General features: G+C 39.4%; 1 protein-coding gene across 2 annotated transcripts in view; it reads right to left on the bottom strand.

Annotated features, from left to right (window-relative positions):
- Window positions 1–15,189: 15,189 nt before the first annotated feature.
- Window positions 15,190–19,428, bottom strand: part of LOC134088860 (phospholipase DDHD2-like) — a 13,854-nt gene continuing 9,615 nt past the window's right edge. The window contains exons 10-15 of one of the 2 annotated variants that reach the window (XM_062543025.1): window positions 18,618–18,788; window positions 17,355–17,510; window positions 16,968–17,067; window positions 16,532–16,675; window positions 15,596–15,749; window positions 15,190–15,374 (exon numbers count right to left, since the gene is read on the bottom strand). In XM_062543025.1, coding sequence (XP_062399009.1) covers window positions 15,293–15,374; window positions 15,596–15,749; window positions 16,532–16,675; window positions 16,968–17,067; window positions 17,355–17,510; window positions 18,618–18,788 — 807 coding nt within the window. In that variant the 3' untranslated portion in view covers window positions 15,190–15,292. The remainder of the gene's footprint in view (window positions 15,375–15,595; window positions 15,750–16,531; window positions 16,676–16,967; window positions 17,068–17,354; window positions 17,511–18,617; window positions 18,789–19,428) is intronic. The other variant, XM_062543026.1, reaches the window with a different exon arrangement.

The raw sequence follows: 19,428 nt of genomic DNA, 5'->3' as shown, positions 1-19,428 counted from the left end.
CTTGTGAGTTTCCAGTGTGAGAGACCCATAGCCTACTGATAGTTAGTTACTAATATATCAATTAAGCTTAACCAACTTTATTATAAGGGTCCTATGAGGAGTGGTTCATATTGGGATGAAGGCAGAAACACAGTTTAATAACAATTAGTTAATAATAATATGTTATAGGCCTATTAACATATAGCCTAGCCTAGTTTGTAAATAAACATCTAACATTCTAATGTAAGAAATATAACTGTTAATTAGTGCCAAAACAACATTTAGTTAACTATTAACACAATATTAGTTAATAGATTGCTTTCTATTTGTTAAAAAAATTAACATACAGTTTATATGCAAACAACTAATATTTAATTAATGATGAAAAAAACATTAACTTGTGGCAAATAGATATTTTAGTAACAATTAACAAATATTAACAAAGGGTTAGTTAATGATTAGTTTGCTATTAACAAAGGGTTAGTTAATGATTAGTTTGCTATTTATTAAGGACCCTTATTATGGAGTGTTACCGATAAAGGTGGAGAATTTTGCTCACTTGTTCTCCCAAGTGCAACATTGATGATGAGAGGCATTTTCAATACTTCTGAATGTCTTCATTAAAGTTTGATGACCTTGTCACGAGTGGTCAAGTTTCTCCCTGCGACCGGAGACAACCACCGTAACCCAATTTCCGTATCCCAAAGGCTAGTAGTGACTTTGAGATATATATGCATTGGCATGCAGGCGGTCCTTGCCAGCTATAAAGTGGGCATTAGCACTGCCAGTGGGATCATAGGTGATGTCTGCTGTGCCATCTGGGAGGCTATTCAGGCGGACTTTATGGCCTTTCCAACCCGTGATCAATGGCAGTGCATTGCAGAGGATTTTTGGAGACAGTGGCAGTTCCCTCTTTGTCTCAGGGCGATAGACGGAAAACACATCCGTATAAGAGCATCATCGCAGTCTGGCAGTGATTTATACAATTACAAGGGCTACTTTTCAATCATTCTGATGGAAGTCAGTTTCCTTGTGTAATTTCGTTCAATTTTTTGGAATCCTTACAACCTGAAGAATCAGGAAATTTGACGTCATTAAAGCTGTCATTTTGGGTCTTGAAAATGGTGTACTAATGCATTAAAAAAGCCATATAATGCTATACTGGTAGACATAGGCGTAATTTGCGGGGGGGTTAGGGGGGTTATGACCCCCGCAAAAATCAGATCCAGCTAATATAACCCCCCCAATATCAAATAAAAAAAAAATAATGTTCCCGGGGGAGAATTGTTTTATATTAACACGTAGTCCAAGTTACAGCCTATGTTACTGTGCTGTTCACTCAGCCTATCCCACAATTCCCAGTCCCAATTTAAAACAAAATAAACCAAAATCCATCATAATTCTGAACCGAGGACTTTTAATGGCATACGATGCAATAAAAACAGCCTGTTTTGAATGTTGAAACAGTGTGTTAGGCTAGCGCCTGCTCTGCTTATGTTTTGATCTGACTAATCGTTTATTATAGGAAAAGACACCGTAGACAAGAAAGAATTAGACCTAACCGCATTTAAATACTTAGCTGACACGAAGTTATGATAACAAGCCGTATTCGTCGCAGTTCAGCAAGCAGCTATTGGTAAGTGAATTTACATGCGTGTGGTAGCCTATAATGTCACTGCTTTAATCATCAGAGACGTTTGCTCTCCCAGATTGCAGATAGGCTGTCGCCGCAGATGGCAAGTGTACAGCGGAGCCATGCCTCGATGTCACGATAATTCTTCATATTTTTTCCCCCTTTACACTTTGTTGCTGGGAGGTTAGGGGAACGTTAATGCAACCAAATATAGTAAAGTTCCCTAAAGGGTAGGAGAACGTTCTGCTAACCAAAATAAACAACCAGAAAAAAACGTTGTATTTTCGTCAAGAAAACTTTCCTGGGGAACCTTGTGGCAACTTTCGCAACTTTCAGGCAACGTTTTCCTAACCAGGAAAAAAACGTTCTAAAAACGTTCTCCTAACCAGAAATTGTTAGCTGGGCATGTGTGCTACCACGCAAACAAGTCAGGTCAGATGAGCAAATATGGAGCACAAAAAGTGTCAAAAAATCATTTCTCATCACTAAATAAAAATTGGCATTTATTTCTGGAAGGCACACATCACGTATTTCTGTAAATTGCTCAGCCCCAAAGTAGGCTATACCCAATATGGTTCTTATTGCAAGTCAGGCCTACACAACCATGCAAGTCATGTCGAGCTGTCAGCTTGCTGTAGTGAGATACATGTCAAAATGTAAGAATGTGTATAGTATGCTTTTTAAATTTGTATTATTTAAAAATCTAAATCAAATCAATGCAAGTATTAATACATGTGGTAGATCTGAGTAGCCTAGACTGTGCTGGAAAAAAAACAAACAATATGTAGCATCATATTGTGGCACTTACAATGACCAGGATAAATGCTTCTAACTGAAAATGCCCTTAAAACATCATAGGGCTAGTGCAGGCGCGCACTTTATACACACAAGACGGTCCATGTGAGCACACTGAATTTAACTACTGTGTCATTATGGCACAAACAGTCAAGTGAACAGCTTAGCCTAGTCTAATAAAGGAATGGCAAATTAGCATGTTACCTTTTGCACAAGAAAATTATTCAATAAATAAATAAATTGATAAATATGCCACAAGTTTAACCCCCCCCAATGGTAGACCCAAAGTTACGCCCTTGCTGGTAGATAGGGTAACATTTTAAACTTTTATGTATCACCACAATGACCTTGTATTGACTTGACATGCCTGATTCGACACAATTCATGCAGCAATATCAATCAAATGCCACGTTGTGATATAATGTCCAGATTGTGAGATTTCGATTTTCGATCGTGATCTACTTCAGTTGTCTTCATGATAGATTTCCAAAAATAACACATAAGGTGAGTTAGAGTGTCTTTCGTAATTTAAAAAAAAGAAAAGCGAAAAACGCAATATTGCTTTTTTGGCACTCTACGCATGGGAGCTAAAAACGCAATAGTACGTTGTTGGCACTCAATGAGTTAAAAGGAAGCACTAGTGGTTCTAGACTGAATTACTTGATTTATTATCTTGATTTATGCTTTCTTTTTATTTTCTATTATGATCCTTTTATTATTATTATTATTATCATCATTACTATTACTCTTTGCCCATCTATGTTTTTATCTGCTTTACTGTTTGTTTTTTGTTTATTTAAAGCACATTGAATGACCTTTGTGTATGAAATGTGCTATATAAATAGACTTGACTTGACAGAGAAAAAATAACATACTGCATGCCAAAGAACCAGAAGGACATCAACATAAAATATAATGTTAACATAAACATAACATAAAATGTTGGGTGTTTGTCCTTGTAGTACCTTTCTACATTCTACAGTGGGGAGTTCACCTTGTCTAAATAATCAACAAAAGACTAAGAGGAGAAAACAGAAGCGGTTGCTAAGGTAAGGTAAGGTAAGGTAAGGTACTTTTATTTATATAGCGCATTTAATGTGCACTGAGTGCAGCCCAAAGCGCTTTACAGAACACAGAGACACAGAGACAGTGCCGAAACGGAGTGGCGTAGTCGCCAGCGTACCCATGACAACACAACAAACAAAACAAATTCACAAAATAACAAGACAAGATGCCGGACGGAGTGGCGTAATCGCCAGCGTACCCGTGGCACCAAGACATACAATACAAGACATACAATAAACAAATGTTAAATAAATAACAAAACAAACAAAAAACAGAAAAGTCCACGTCAACGTAGTCCAATCGACTGCACTCAAGTCCCAGGGCAATGAAGACGCACAGCCTAGCCTAGCTATCAGGCCAACCGAAGACGGCGCTAGACAGGCCGTCTGGAGAGCACCATGAAGCAGTAGGCCTAGCAGCAGAAGCACCAAGCAGTCCAAAGTTGTGAGCGACCCTGCAGATGAGCAATTCGGTGGACCCCCGACAGCAACAGTTGCCTCCGGCCTCCATCGCCAGCACCGCTGCAGAGCATGGCAGCTCGCAGGCCAGCAGCAGATCAGTCGCGGCAGCAGCACATCGCCCGCAGTTGGCGGCCAGGTCGCCCGCGGTTGGTAGCCAGGTCCCCCGCAGTTGGTAGCTAGCCTAGGTCCTCAGCTGTCCTGACCAGACGGCGAAGCGCAGCGCTTCACAGATGGAGGACACGAGCCAAGCCCTCGCCAGCGGTCTTCAACCCAATGGATCCACTCGCCGTGGCATCAGCCAACTCGAAGCAGCAAAACAAAGACCAAGAAAAGCACAAGACTACCGAAAACAGCGCAAACAAATAGCGAAACACTTCATCTTAACAAATAAATACAAAAAATGAACAGAATAAAACATAAAATTATGAAAATTACATAAAAACAAACAAAAACATGATGCCAGACGGAGCGGCATGTCTTGCCAGCGTCCCCGTAACCTAGCAACTAATGCTAAAGCTGAAGAACATCTGCTGTAGGCCACAACAGAACATTCATACTACAACGCCAAGGTCCAGGTTTGCTGCAGAGTCCTAGCTGAGAATGACATCACCAAGCTGATGGAGCCTGGGAACAAAGCACAAAATGCATCACGTGATTTGGAGGTAGGTTAATTTGTTTTAATTTCCCTTACAGTTATCAACTTAGTCATTCTTGAGTCAAAGATTAAAAGCGTGCACATGGTTGTATAGTAGAAGTAAGAACATCGACTTAAATAGAGATACTAATTGGTTATGTTATGCCTTCACTGTAGCTGTTTAAAATAGGAGGCATGATGCATTGAGTAAATAGTTGTGCTTTATTTTCAGGTTCACTACAGCTTTGACTTTGCGCAGCAGCTACATTATCCACATGACCCCATGCAGCCAGGACCCATCTTCTTCAAGACACCTTACAAGTGTGCCGTCTTTGGTATCGTTACAGAAGGACTTCCACAGATGGTGATCTTTCTTCTAGATGAGGCAACTATAATTAGCAAAGGGGCCAATTGTGTGATTAGTCTTCTTGATATTTTTTTGACAACTATGGTGTAAAGGAGACCCACTTGCACCTACATGCAGACAATTGCTCAGGTCAAAACAAAAACAATGCAATGGTTCAGTACCTTCTCTGGAGGGTTATGACAGGAAAGCATCAAAGCATAACCTTCTCTCTCATGTTAGCCGGGCACACAAAGTTCGCTCCTGATGTCCTCATGTTTGGCTTGTTCAAGTGCAAATAGGCATTCAAAAGTTGACTGCTTGGCTGATATTGAGAATGAATGTTGTATGCCAGGCTTCTCCTAGTGGTGTGCTGATTCCCCAGCTCTGTGGTGATGAGATGGGCAATGTCATTATTCCCATGTATGGCTGGGACACCTTCCTGTCACCTTTCTTTAGGAGGCTCCCGTCAATCAAACCACTCCATCACATTGAATGTAGAATGGATGGGAGTGTAATGTGCAAGACCCTATCACAATCAGAGCCAGTCACACACAAGTTGCTGAAGTGTGACCCTGATGATGTGCCTTGTGAGAAACCTGTTGTTCTGCAGCCTGAAGGACTCAGTGATGAAAGGAAAATATTTGTTCAATGATGTAAAGCTGGGTTATTTTCCATATATGAGTTTATAGGATAATCTTATTTTCCCATACATAACTTTCTAGGGTAACATTACTTGCTCAGGCATGAGTCCTCTTGAAAGACGGGGGAGACGACCTCACAGCTAGACTCCTTTGTGTCCAGGTAATCTATTTGCATTTGAACTGTTCCCATTGTGTGTGTGGCCGGCCATTTGGTTAAAGGCCCTCGGACACACCTCTTCTCCCCCTCTCCATGCCTCTGATGAAATAATGTTGGAAACTAAAATGTATCTGTTTCATGACAAATGATAATACATCCATGTTTGGTCTTGAATTAATACTTGTAATGTGGGCAACAGCCTAATCACAGTTTCATTGCAATCTAATATATTTGTACATGGTTATGGACTAAGAACTATATTATAGAGTTTTAGACGCCACACCCACTTTCAGGTAAAGAGGTCCTGCTGAGTGGGGGGTGGCTGGATGAATGAAAAAGAGAAGTTCTTGCAGTGATGCTCTCTTCTCGCTATCTTGGCTCTCTTCTCTTCCTTCTCTGCTCTGGTCTAGGCAAGAGGTCACACTGACCTCTCTGCCCCTGTCTCTCTCTCTCTCTCTCTCTCTTCCTGCCTTTTCTCTCTCTCTCTCTCTCTCTATCTATCTATCTTTTGATTTCTTTATGGGGTTTGTTATTTTCATTATTTGATATATTGTTTTATCTGGTATATGTAGCATTGTAACTTGGTAACTTGTGAAGGTTTAAGTCCAAGTTTATTGTTTTGTTTTGAGGTTAAGTTCATTTCCTCCTTTGTTCCTTTGTTCAAGGATAATTACTGATACTTTACTTCTACCTAAGGCTCAGAGCCTAATAAATGGTTAATTCTCCTCGCTCAGTTTGCATATCTCTAAAGTCTAGTTGTGCCATGCCATTCTCTGCCATAGTTAAACAAACGAGTTATTTGGTAATTTATTAGAGGTACAATATATCTATGGAGTCAGATTCTTGGTGAAATTCCTAATACAATTGCCATCTAACTTCTCAGATATTTTTACAGTCCAATTCAACCTCATCGAAGCGCCGGACGTAGACAGAACACGTATAAAAGTGGGAAATATAATTGCGTATATTTTACTTTACAATGACATTCGTGAGTTTGTTGCAGAACAATACAGAGATCTGGTGTGCCCTGACCCAAAAAGGCAGGACAGAGTTCAGACTGATGAAAACAACAATGTTATCTTTACAGAGGGAGTGACTCCTGCTCAACCCTCAACACGTGGGGTTGGAAGACCAAAAAAGAAAACGTGTTGGGTTGCCAAAAGAATCAAACTGGCTTAGGATATTGTGTAGCCTCTTGGCAGCAAAAATGTAGCTAACACTTTAATTACAGCCTGTGAAGCCTTATCCATCTCATACACTCACACACGCACACAAACACACACACACACACACACACACACACACACACACACACACACACACACACACACACACACACACACACACATTCACACACATGGACACACACACACATTCACACACACAGACACATTCACACACGCGCACACAGACATTCACAAGCATGCACACACACACACACACACACATTCACACACGCACACACACACACACACACACACACACACACATATACATTCACACACGCGCACACACACACACATTCATAAGCACACACACATTCACACACACACACACACACACACACGCACGCATACACATTGACACACACGCACACATACAATCCAGTGACCATTACAGGTCAAATACGTGTTATGTACAATCAATTTCTATACGTACAGTATGTTATGTACAATTTTTAAAAATGCTTTAGGCTACTTGTGTAATAATTTACACTAATAAATTACAGAACTCTTTTTAAGTGACATGATTTGTGTTTGATCATTGCATTCATGATGAACTTTATATGGTAGCACTCCCCTCCCAATTCATTTAATGTAATTGTAAGCTTTTTCGCCATGCACATTATTAAGTTCAGTATCAGATTATCAAAGTATCAGAATTTTTCCATAGATGTGTCATATATCACTTGAAAGGGGAGAATGTAAGCTTTAATTTGGTATATGACAAACAGTCAGGATAATTATGGTTAAAAAATAAATTAGTGTTGAAAATATGGATGTTTTTAAATTGGAATTTCTCAAAAACATGTTTTTCTGATCCCGTAATTTGCTTAATCTTTCTCATGGCCTAACTTGGTCAATATTAAAGATATTGGGGTGAAATTTTCAGAAAATGTTCTTTAAGTTATGTAGAATTACTTTATGTAAAAAACAGTGAATCACCAAAAAATGACTTAAGCTGGGTTATCATAGGCAGGGTCACATCTATTTCCCTATTACAGTAGCTGTATATACTGTATAGGGCAAAACCCATGACTATATGACTAATTCTGCATTCAGGCTAAGAAACTTGCCTTCAAACATGGGACTGCCTCTGAATTGTATGCAGCCACCAAAGACATGAAAATTGAAATTATAGGTGAAACTAGAAATGCAATTCCAAGGAATTACCAGTGCATGAAAATGCAAAAATATATAGATAGATAATGTAGATATGGTTACTAAGGTGTAGCTAGGGTAAACATGGTGGTTGCATAGTTTAAAGAGAGTTAATGTGTGAAGGTAGACAGTTTAAAGGTTAAACATTCCAGTTGTAACTTAACTAATGATTTCTAAAAGGTATGTTAAAATGTTAACAATGATAACCAGGTTGATTGGTTTACTAAGCTAATGATTTCTAACAGTTATGCTAAAAATGCTAACTATGCTAACAATGCTAACTATGCTAACCAGGTTGATTAGCTAACTTAGCTAATCATTTCTAGCAGTTATGTTAAAAATGCTAACTACGTTAACAATGTCAACTATGCTAACAATGCCAACCAGGTTGATTAGCTAACTTAGCTAATCATTTCTAGCAGTTATGTTAAAAATGCTAACTATGCTAACAATGCTAACTATGTTAGCAATGCTAACTAGGTTGATCATTTCTAGCAGCTATGCTAAAAATGCTAACTATGCTAACCATGCTAACTAGCTAACTTGCTACTGAGGACTTTTATTTTGAAACATTTGTTGATAGGGTATCCATGGCTGCCATTATCAGGAATAAAGAAGTTACTGTAGTAAAATCATGTTGGTTGCTATGGAAACTGTCATAAACGCTTAATTTTGATGGTTGCTATGTTGGTTGCCAGGTACATGGAGGTCTCATGTAGTTGACTGGAGGCATAGTTGATGATAACTGACAGTTGGAATGGTTGAACAGTTAAATAGTTGAGTAGTTTCAATGGTTAAATGATTTAATAGTGTATTATTGCAGTGAGGACTTTTATTTTGAAACGGTTGTGGAAAGACGAAACAGGTTAACAGGATATGTAGTCTTCACAGAGAGTTGTATGCTTAAGCCTGAGAGAGAGAGGGCTGCTGCAGGTGGGGCTGGCCACCTGGCATAAGATTCTAATTGCTTAACGACCCGACTGTGATGTCATAGAGGCCAATGTTAAGTCTATGGGGAAATTGTTAATAGTTTTTAATTTATAGTTTAAAAAGTATAAAAGTTACAAAGTTGAAAAATACTTAGCAGCATGCCCCTATTGAAGACCTAGGTTACAACGTTTGAATGAAGTTTCTAGGTTAAACGGTTCAAGCTGAATAGAAAAAATGAATTTGGTAAGCGGAATAATAATAATAACTAGAAATGCAATTCCAAGGAATTACCAGTGCATGAAAATGCAAAAATAGATGGATAATGTAGATATGGTTGCTAAGGTGTAGCTAGGGTAAACATGGTGGTTGCATAGTTTACAGAGAGTTGATAGTGTGAAGGTAGACAGTTTAAAGATGAAACGTTCCAGCTCTAACTTAACTAGTGATTTCTATTCATGTTAAAATGTTGATTAGCTAACTTAGGTAATGATTTCTAGCAGTTACGCTAAAAATGCTAATTATGCTAGCAATGATTAGCCTGATTACCATCGACTTTCAAAGGCTCTGCGAGACTTTAGTCTGACCAACAGCCTGTGCTAACACGGTTTCTTGCCAGCGCTGGTTGACCCGCCTCCTTTAAGTGCCTCGGTTTGCTACTGGTAGATGTCAGAAAGCGGATTGCCGAGTTTAAACCAATAACAACACTCTTTCCGCTGCCTTGAACACGCCTCTACCCAGAGCCGTTGGAGCTGCTCAAAGTTGATTGGTTCTCGACCAAAGGGGGCAGTTCCGCAGATTTCGGGAACTCAGAAATCCTTCTCAATGAGCAGTTGACCAGACCAGCAGCAAAAGCCTGAAGGCGTTGCGTCACTGGGAGGGCGTGCCAGGCTAAGCAATGATAACTTTACTAACAATGCTAACCAGGTTGATTAGCTAACTTAGCTAATGATTTCTAGCAGTTACGCTAAAAATGCTTATTATGCTAGCAATGCTAACTTTACTAACAATGCTAACCAGGTTGATTAGCTAACTTAACCGATGATTTCTAGCAGTTATGCTAAAAATGCTAACTATGCTAACAATGCTAACTATGCTAACTAGCTAACTTGCTAGTGAGGACTTTTATTTTGAAACATTTGTTGCTAGGGTATCCATGGTGGCCACTATCAGGAAACAAGAATTTACTGCAGTATAATCATGTTGGTTGCTATGGAAACGGTCATAAACACTTAATTTTAATGGTTGCTATGTTGGTTGCTAGGTACATGGAGGTTTCATGTAGTTGACTGGAGGCATAGTGGATGATAACTGACAGTTGGAATGGTTGAACAGTTCAATAGTTGAGTAGTTTCAATGGTTAAATGATTTAATAGTGTATTATTGCAGTGAGGACCTTTATTTTGAAACAGTTGTGGACAGAGGAAGTAGTGAAACAGGATCTGTAGTCTTAATGAGATTGTATGCTTAAAGCCTGAGACAGAAGGTGCCTCTCATAGCGTTTACGCGTCCTCTCTCGCTCCTCACTGATCTACATAAAGAATGATGGAGCGGCAACAATGGGATAGTCTAGCCCTTCTTCTATCTTTCTTTATGTAGATCATTGAGGATCGAGGAGCGAGGGAGGACATATAAACGCTGCTTGAGAGGGACCCACAGTAAATACTTTAAAAGTTGTATGTAGATAGTCTAATTAATGTTGATAGATAGAATGTTTAATGGATGTTGATAGGCAGATTGTTTTATATTGATTGACAGTGTAATGGGTGGATGAGTGAATGGTCTGAAGAAGATGAATGGATAGAAGGTTGGATGGAATGTGCCTTATATTCTTGTTAAGAGAGACACTGATACAGCTCTCTGAGAGTAGTTGACACAGGTGTAATCAATTTAACTGGCTAGTCTTAAGAGAGCCATAGTACTCTTAAAGCCTGAGACAGAGTAAATAATTTAAAAGTTGAATGTAGATAGTCTAATTAATGTTGATAGACAGAGAGTTTAATGGATGTTGATAGACAGATTGTTTAATAGATGTTGATAGACAGTTTAATGGGTGGATGAGTGAATGGTCTGAAGAAGATGAATGGATAGAATGTTGGATGGAATGTGCCTTATATTCTTGTAGAATGGAGAGACACAGCTCTCTACTGAGAGTAGTGGATACAGATACAGGTGTAATCAATTTAACTGGCTAGTCTTAAGAGAGCCAGCCTGAGACAGAGTAGATTGTTTAAAAGTTCAATGTAGAGCGTCTAATTGATGTTGTTGATAGGCAGACTGTTTAGAATGGGTGGATGAGTGAATGGTTTGAAGAAGATGAATGGATGTAAAGTTGGATGGAATTAGGAGGACTTATTTTGATACTGTTGTGCACAGAGGATACAGGGGAACAGAATATGTAGTCTTCAGAGAGGAGCCTGAGAGAAACTGACAGTTGGTGCCCAGGTGGCTGACCAGCTGGGGTAACATTCTAATTGCTGCCGTGATGTCATAATGAGCAATGTTAAGTCTATGGGGGAAATGGTGATAGTTTTTAACTAATAGTTTAAAAAGTATAAAAGTTACAAAGTTGAAAAATACAAAGCACATATGGCATAAGCAAGACCTACGCAACAAAGTTTGAATGAAGTTTCTACGTTAAACGGTTGAAGCTGAATTGCGAGCGTTAGAAGAAGAAGTTTAACTAGAAATGCAATTCCAAGGAATTACCAGTGCATGAAAATGCAAAAAAAGGTAAATATGGTTACTAAGGTGTAGCTAGGGTAAACATGGTGGTTGCATCGTTTACAGAGAGTTGATAGTGTGAAGGTAGACAGTTTAAAGATGAAACATTCCAGTTCTAACTTAACTAATGATTTCTATTCATGTTAAAATGTTGATTAGCTAACTTAGCTAATGATTTCTAGCAGTTGTGTTAAAAATGCTAATTATGTTAGCAATGCTAACTTTACTAACAATGCTAACCAGGTTGATTAGCTAACTTAACCGATGATTTCCAACAGTAATGCTAAAAATGCTAACTATGCTAACAATGCTAGATTTGCTAACAATGCTAACCAGGTTGATTAGCTAACTTAGTTGAGGATTTTTTGCAGTTATGCTAAAAATGCTAGCTATGCTAACAAAGCTAACCATGCTAACTAGATAACTTGCTAGTGAGGACTTTTATTTTGAAACATTTGTTGCTAGGGTATCCATGGAGGCCACTATCAGGAAAGAAGAAGTTTCTGCAGTATAATCATGTTGGTTGCTATGGAAACGGTCATAAGCGCTTAATTTTAATGGTTGCTATGTTGGTTGCTAGGTACATGGAGGTTTCATGTAGTTGACTGGAGGCATAGTTGATGATAACTGACAGTTGGAATGGTTGAACAGTTAAATAGTTGAGTAGTTTCAATGTTCAAATGATTTAATAGTGTATTATTGCAGTGAGGACTTTTATTTTGAAACAGTTGTGGACAGAGGAAACAGTTAACAGGATCTGTAGTCTTAATGAGATTGTATGCTTAAAGCCTGAGACAGAAGGTGCCTCTCATATAGCGTTTACGCGTCCTCTCTCGCTCCTCACTGATCTACATAAAGAATGATGGAGCGGCAACAATGGGATAGTCTAGCCCTTCTTCTATCTTTCTTTATGTAGATCATTGAGGATCGAGGAGCGAGGGAGGACATATAAACGCTGCTTGAGAGGGACCCACAGTAAATACTTTAAAAGTTGTATGTAGATAGTCTAATTATTGTTGATAGACAGAATGTTTAATGGATGTTGATAGGCAGATTGTTTAATAGATGTTGATTGACAGTTTAATGGTGGATGAGTGAATGGTCTGAAGAAGATGAATGGATAGAAGGTTGGATGGAATGTGCCTTATATTCTTGTTAAGAGAGACACTGATACAGCTCTCTGAGAGTAGTTGACACAGGTGTAATCAATTTAACTGGCTAGTCTTAAGAGAGCCAGAGTGTACTCTTAAAGCCTGAGACAGAGTAAATAATTAAAAAGTTGAATGTAGATAGTCTAATTAATGTTGATAGACAGAGAGTTTAATGGATGTTGATAGACAGATTGTTTAATAGATGTTGATAGACAGTTTAATGGGTGGATGAGTGAATGGTCTGAAGAAGATGAATGGATAGAATGTTGGATGGAATGTGCCTTATATTCTTGTAGAATGGAGAGACACAGCTCTCTACTGAGAGTAGTGGATACAGATACAGGTGTAATCAATTTAACTGGCTAGTCTTAAGAGAGCCAGCCTGAGACAGAGTAGATTGTTTAAAAGTTGAATGTAGAACGTCTAATTGATGTTGATAGGCAGACTGTTTAGAATGGGTGGATGAGTGAATGGTTTGAAGAAGATGAATGGATATAAAGTTGGATGGAATTAGGAGGACTTATTTTGATACTGTTGTGCACAGAGGATACAGGGGAACAGAATATGTAGTCTTCAGAGAGATTGCCTGAGAGAAACTGACAGTTGGTGCCCAGGTGGCTGACCAGCTGGAGTAAGATTCTAATTGCTGCCGTGATGTCATAATGAGCAATGTTAAGTCTATGGGGGAAATTGTAATAGTTTTTAACTAATAGTTTAAAAAGTATAAAAGTTACAAAGTTGAAAATTCATAGCACACATGTCCTAAGTAAGACCTACGTAACGCAGTTTGAATGAAGTTTCTACGTTAAACGGTTCTAGCTGATTTGCGTGCGTTAGAAGAAGAATAATAAGAAGAAGAAGAAGAAGCCTAGGAAGAACAGTACAGTGCATTTTCATGCACTGTAATAATAAGAAGCCTAGGAAGAACAGTACAGTGCATTTTCATGCACTGTAATAATAAAATACCAATACAACACACAATAAAATAATGAATAAATACATAAATAAAATACAATTAAGATATAACAAGTTGATCAATAGAAAGCAAATGAGGTAAAAACATATGTTAAAAGGTCAAGTAAAACAGTTACAGGCTGGGCTGGGGAGATTGGAAATGAATGCTTTAAACTGGCCATATGAAATGAGTGATCTTAAACCAAGAGCCTGTTGGGCTGAGTTTGCCTCCAGCTCCAGTCTATTTTTCTGGCATAATAAGAAAGAGACTAAACCCCCTCTAGTGGTCAGCTCCTGAACATGAGTGTATGTGGATCACGGGCTGGAACGCCCTCTACGTATAGCATCTAGACCAGTGCCCAGGCACATTCACTCACACACTTTGAAGCTGCATACAGGGGTCATAAGTGTTCGCACCCCTATGTTAAATTCACATAGAGGCAGGCAGATATTTATTTTTAAAGGCTAGTTATTTCATGGCTCCAGGATACTGCATCCTGATAAAGTTCACTTTGGTTTATTACACAGACATTTAGTAAAGCTGTGTAATGTAGACTATCAACTTTAAACCTCTTGAACATCTGTAAGCACCGTAAGAGCCATTTACAGATGACCTTAACATGCGTTCCTTTCAGATTTACCCATAGGATTTCCCTCATTGCGTGATCTGACGTAACCAGCTTCCTTCCATAGAAGTGCATGTTACAATTGTATCAAATAAGTCCTTGTTACACTAAATACAAGTAGGCTAATTTGTCCTATTTACTAGTATAAATGCATTTATTTGACAACACATCATATAAAATGATAAACACAGTACAAACCCACACTTAAATTACTGGGTTATCTACACCCTTGGCCTTTGGAATTAAAATAGCCCCAAATCATCACATACCCCTCACCATACCTAGAGATTGACATGGTGTTTTCTTTTCAGTTAGCCCATTAGCTGGTTTGATTTGCATTGAGCTCAAGGAGCATAACACTAGCTAATAGCCTAACTGAATTTTAAGGAAGAACATTTATCTATTTATGATACATTATTCATTCACAAAGAAAATTGGAAAACTGGATTGAATAGATATAGCACGTTGTCTTGTCCCACTATGTTTTGTCTAAGCCAGTCTAATAACAACAGCAAGACTTACAAGGCTTTCTCCCCCCCCCCAAAAAGCTCCTTTACAGTGAGGCCACTATGATTGAAATCATAATGATCTGTGATGGTTCCTGCTGCCTTGTGTGATTCTTCTATTAGCTGAATATATGAGTGTGTTTATTGATGTGTGTATGTGTGTGTGTGTATTATTTGCCTGTCTGTCTGTGCGTGTGTGTACAGTATATGTGTCTGTTTGATTGTTTGAACTGGGAACAACAATAATATGTTATTTACTACAAGGCACATTATAACCTCCTCAAGGATTGAGACAAGCAACTTTATTTTTTTCTACGATGGCAGGTCTTCAAACACAATATCGGACTCCTCATAGATTTCCCTCAGGAGTAGCAGAACGGTGTCCTCAGACTCCCTAAGGGAGAAAGAATATGAGGAACCGTAAGATGCATACAAGTCTGTCTGTCTCTCTCTCTCTCTCTCTCTCGCTCTCACTCACTCACTCACTCACTCACTCACTCACTCACTCACTCACTCACTCACTCACACACACACACACACACACACACACACACACACACACACACACACACACACACACACACACACACACACACACACACACACACATCTCACCAGTAACACAAGTGACTCTGGATGGCAAAAAGATATTCATTGATGCTCTCCATGGTCGTTTGTTGGAGGACATAGTCAATCCTTCGCCCCCGGTTCAGCATCCCAGTACTGATGCCATTGGTCCTATCCGACTGGAGTGGGACTGTGCTGGACACTGTCACATAAAAAAAAAAAAATGCATCAGGAACTTAAATGAAACAACAAAAGACCTGTCAGGGGATGCTTTCAGCATCAGTCAGTTTTTTGTCAGTTTATTTCTCATTAGCTCTGCCTAAGACATGGGGTGTTTGTCCATACATAATGCACTATTTAAATAAAGCCTAGAAATCTAGACGCACCCTAGCGGCAGCTTTGCTGCCAGGGTAGTCTAGCAATTCTCCGTTGGCTTGCGAGCTGGAAAAATTAAACTTCTATCGGGCCAATCACATCGTGTATAGAGTCGGTGGGCGGGCTTAACGTAATGACGCATGACCTGCAACCATAAGTTGCAACCGTTAGTGTCCTGCTATACTTGATAACAAGTTGATTGGTTGTAGCGCTGCCGCTATCCTATTGCATGGAGAGGAAAAGTTGAAAGACAACAATTTATCCCACCCCTCCGATTGAGCCCTGGTTATGGTGAGTTCCCAGACCTCATCTTGATGTGGGTCTGGATTGTCAGGCTACTATTTATCCTTTGCCAGTGACTTGATACCCCTTGACTATATTTCACCTGCCAGTACAACCCTTATGTGCACATGCTCAGTGTATTTTAAGGATAAATGCCTCATACATTCCATTATTTACATTTATTGTTAAGTAGGCCTACATGAAACAACAGCTACAACATGACATATACTAATACTACCAGCATTTTCTGCACAATGTTTTCCACCTCCCTCACACACTGTCAGTTGATGTCACATTAGTAAGACACTGGTACTCCACCATGCTAACCTTGTTGCTGTGAAGCTGATGAACTTTGTATGCTCAGTTTCCTACCAGAGGGTTTGCGACTGAGGTACTGCCAGGCGTAGAGAAGAACAGAGGTCATCTTGTGCTGCAGGTCTGTGGTCAGGCGTGCCACACTCTGCCCAAAGTCTACAGCACAAACACAAAGGTATAGAAATGAGCACTAAGTACATTCTTAGTATAAAAGTGCATAGTACATTGGCTGTCGTGAGTGAGTCTGGATAAGATTCAGGGGGTGGGCTGGGAGGTGTGGGGGTTGGATAGGTGAGAGATTATGCTACCAATTTTTTAGGCTTTTTGGATATGGATATGAGCACAGCTATTGGCAGAGCGTTTTTATTGAGAGGACAATTGATTGCACCAAGTGAAGTGAAAATTAACTGGACAGACAAAAAAACAAATGTGTGTGAGAGAAACTCACTCAGGTTCATCCTCTTAGTAGTGATGTGTGGAATGAGGACAGGTGGCATGGATGTGTTGGGTTCGATCAGAGGCTCGATACGGTATGCCACTGGGTCCAGCTACCAGAAGAGAACAAATAGGATTTGAAAAAAAAAAAAAAAAAACACTCTGTGTGCACATGTGAGTATGAGAGAGAGAGATAGAGAGACAGAGAGAATGAGAATGGGAGAAATATACAGAGAAAGTCATGGATTTCAGTCCTCTGGATGTTTTTTGAGGCATCAGTGTAGGAGAGAGAGAAAGTCCTCTCTCTCTCGCTCTCTGCAAGTGTGTGTGTGCGTTTGTGTGTATAACTTGTATGAGATGTGTGTGTGTGTGTGTGTGTGTGTTTCCATGATGCACTTACAGGATGATAGATGTTGTAGAACCCTTTGCATGTGGGTAAGGAGTAGTCAGGGTCAATGTGCCTGAGACCCCGGACGGTCAGGAACATCCCAATAGGAGAGCCCAAGGCAAAGAGCATGTAGGGGTTAAAGGAGAGCTGAGGATACCGGATGGACACCTGAACAATATCAAAATGGGATATCAAATATGGGATATTGGACTTTCTGAGCAACAGAAGCCAAGCAGTTAAGGTTAATAAATCTGGTGCTCCACAAAGCTGTATGATATCTCCACTGCTTTTCTCCATCTATTCTACCAATGACTTGATATCTCACCTCAAAATGTTAAAATATGCAAATGACACCACCATCATTGGCCTCATAAGTGATAATACTGAGTCTCAGTACCGCAAAGAGGTCAACTAGGCTGTAGCAGCAACTAGCTCCATTTCAACACCCAGTTGTTATGTGACCAGCACATAACCTTGACAGACTCCTTAAATTGACTCCTTTTGGCTCATACATTCATAAGCAAGAAAATGGGAAATGTACACCACTCACATAATCAAGAAGGCTCAACAAAGACTACTTCCTTTGGCAACTTAAGAATTTTCATGTGAGCTAACATCTGCTGGTGGGTTTCTCCATAGCCATCATAGAGACCAACATCACATCATCCATCACTGTCTGGTATGACAGTTCTGACTATCGCACCGAAAGGAAATTAGAGCAAGTTGTCACCAAAGCCTCTGACATAATTGGATGTGACCTCGCTAGTGTGACCTCCCTAGTCACCAAAGATCCCTCTCATCCAAACTTTTTCCAGCTTCTCTCCTCTGGACGACGTTACAGATCCATAAGGACTGAAACCACAATTTTCAAAAATAGCTTCTACCCTTCAGCAACACAACAAAACTGAAATATGTGTTCCCCTTTTTCAAATCATTATTCACTTTATTATTACTTAAATAGAGCAAGAATAGAGCTGCTGATAATGTGTAATCTGGGGGGATTTTTTTGCAAACAGCTTCAGGGACATGTTTTGTGCAACCCCTTCGGTCTATTTTGACTTGTTGAAAAAGAAGCATAATATTAAGGATATTTCAGTCTGGATGAAAGATCGGCACCTTCAGCTTAATCTCTATTAAATGTAACTATTATATTGTTGTTATTTGTATGTCGCTTTGGACAAAAGTGTCTGTTAAATACCATAACCATCTGTCTATCATAATGAACAATTGAAGAGTAAGCTGGAAACATGTTTAAAAAGAAGCAGCTTGTTGTACCTGGCCGACCCCTATGTCGAAACTGTCATTGTCCACACTACTGCTGATCAGACGCATGCGGTGGAACTTGGAGGGCTGGTTTCCGTCAGATGACACACTACTCACTGTTGCACTCAGGCTACTACTCTGGGGACTAGGAGCCAAAATGGCTGCCGCACCTCTGCCAAAGTCCTGGAAGTCACAGGGCATAAGCATAAGGTCTGTGTATGTTGTGTAATATGGTATACATTGTATGCTTTTGTATGAGCACATTTGGAATCAGAAAGAGCCAGAACCAAAGCTTGAGAAAAAATACAGAATATTACAAGTGAGGTATGACACACATATATACCAGTAGAATTAAAGCTAAAGGAAATAAAGAAATACAGGAACTGGAATAATTGGATTACCAAAAGCTGGGACGGTTAGCCTACACTCAAAATAATGTGTTTTATAAACAATTTTTAGAGTCACTGATCTACATTTACTGTACACTCAGTCAATCTTCAAAGTGGGCCGGTTATCACCGGTACACAGAACCGGCACTTTTTGTTGCGTAGGCCTACTGGAAGTTGGAGATAACAGCACATCTTAAAATGCCTACCAGTCTAGAACTGTGAATCAAAACACTCCAACACCGGCATAAGTATGTTTAAAAAATATTGTGTGTTAAACATCAAATTGGGAACACACTGAACAAACTTGAAAGTAGAGGAACGTTCTATTAGGCCATTGCACCATCACCTGACAGAGTGTGTGCATCCATCTGCAATTAGAATTATGCCTAGAAGCACTGAAGCTAGATATTGCTAATAAGAAAATAAGAATATAA

The sequence above is a fragment of the Sardina pilchardus genome, chromosome 8, assembly GCF_963854185.1.
Source record: "Sardina pilchardus chromosome 8, fSarPil1.1, whole genome shotgun sequence".
NCBI lineage: Eukaryota > Metazoa > Chordata > Actinopteri > Clupeiformes > Clupeidae > Sardina > Sardina pilchardus.
Note: the sequence above shows the minus strand (reverse complement) of the source record. Positions and strands in the feature narration are given on the sequence as shown.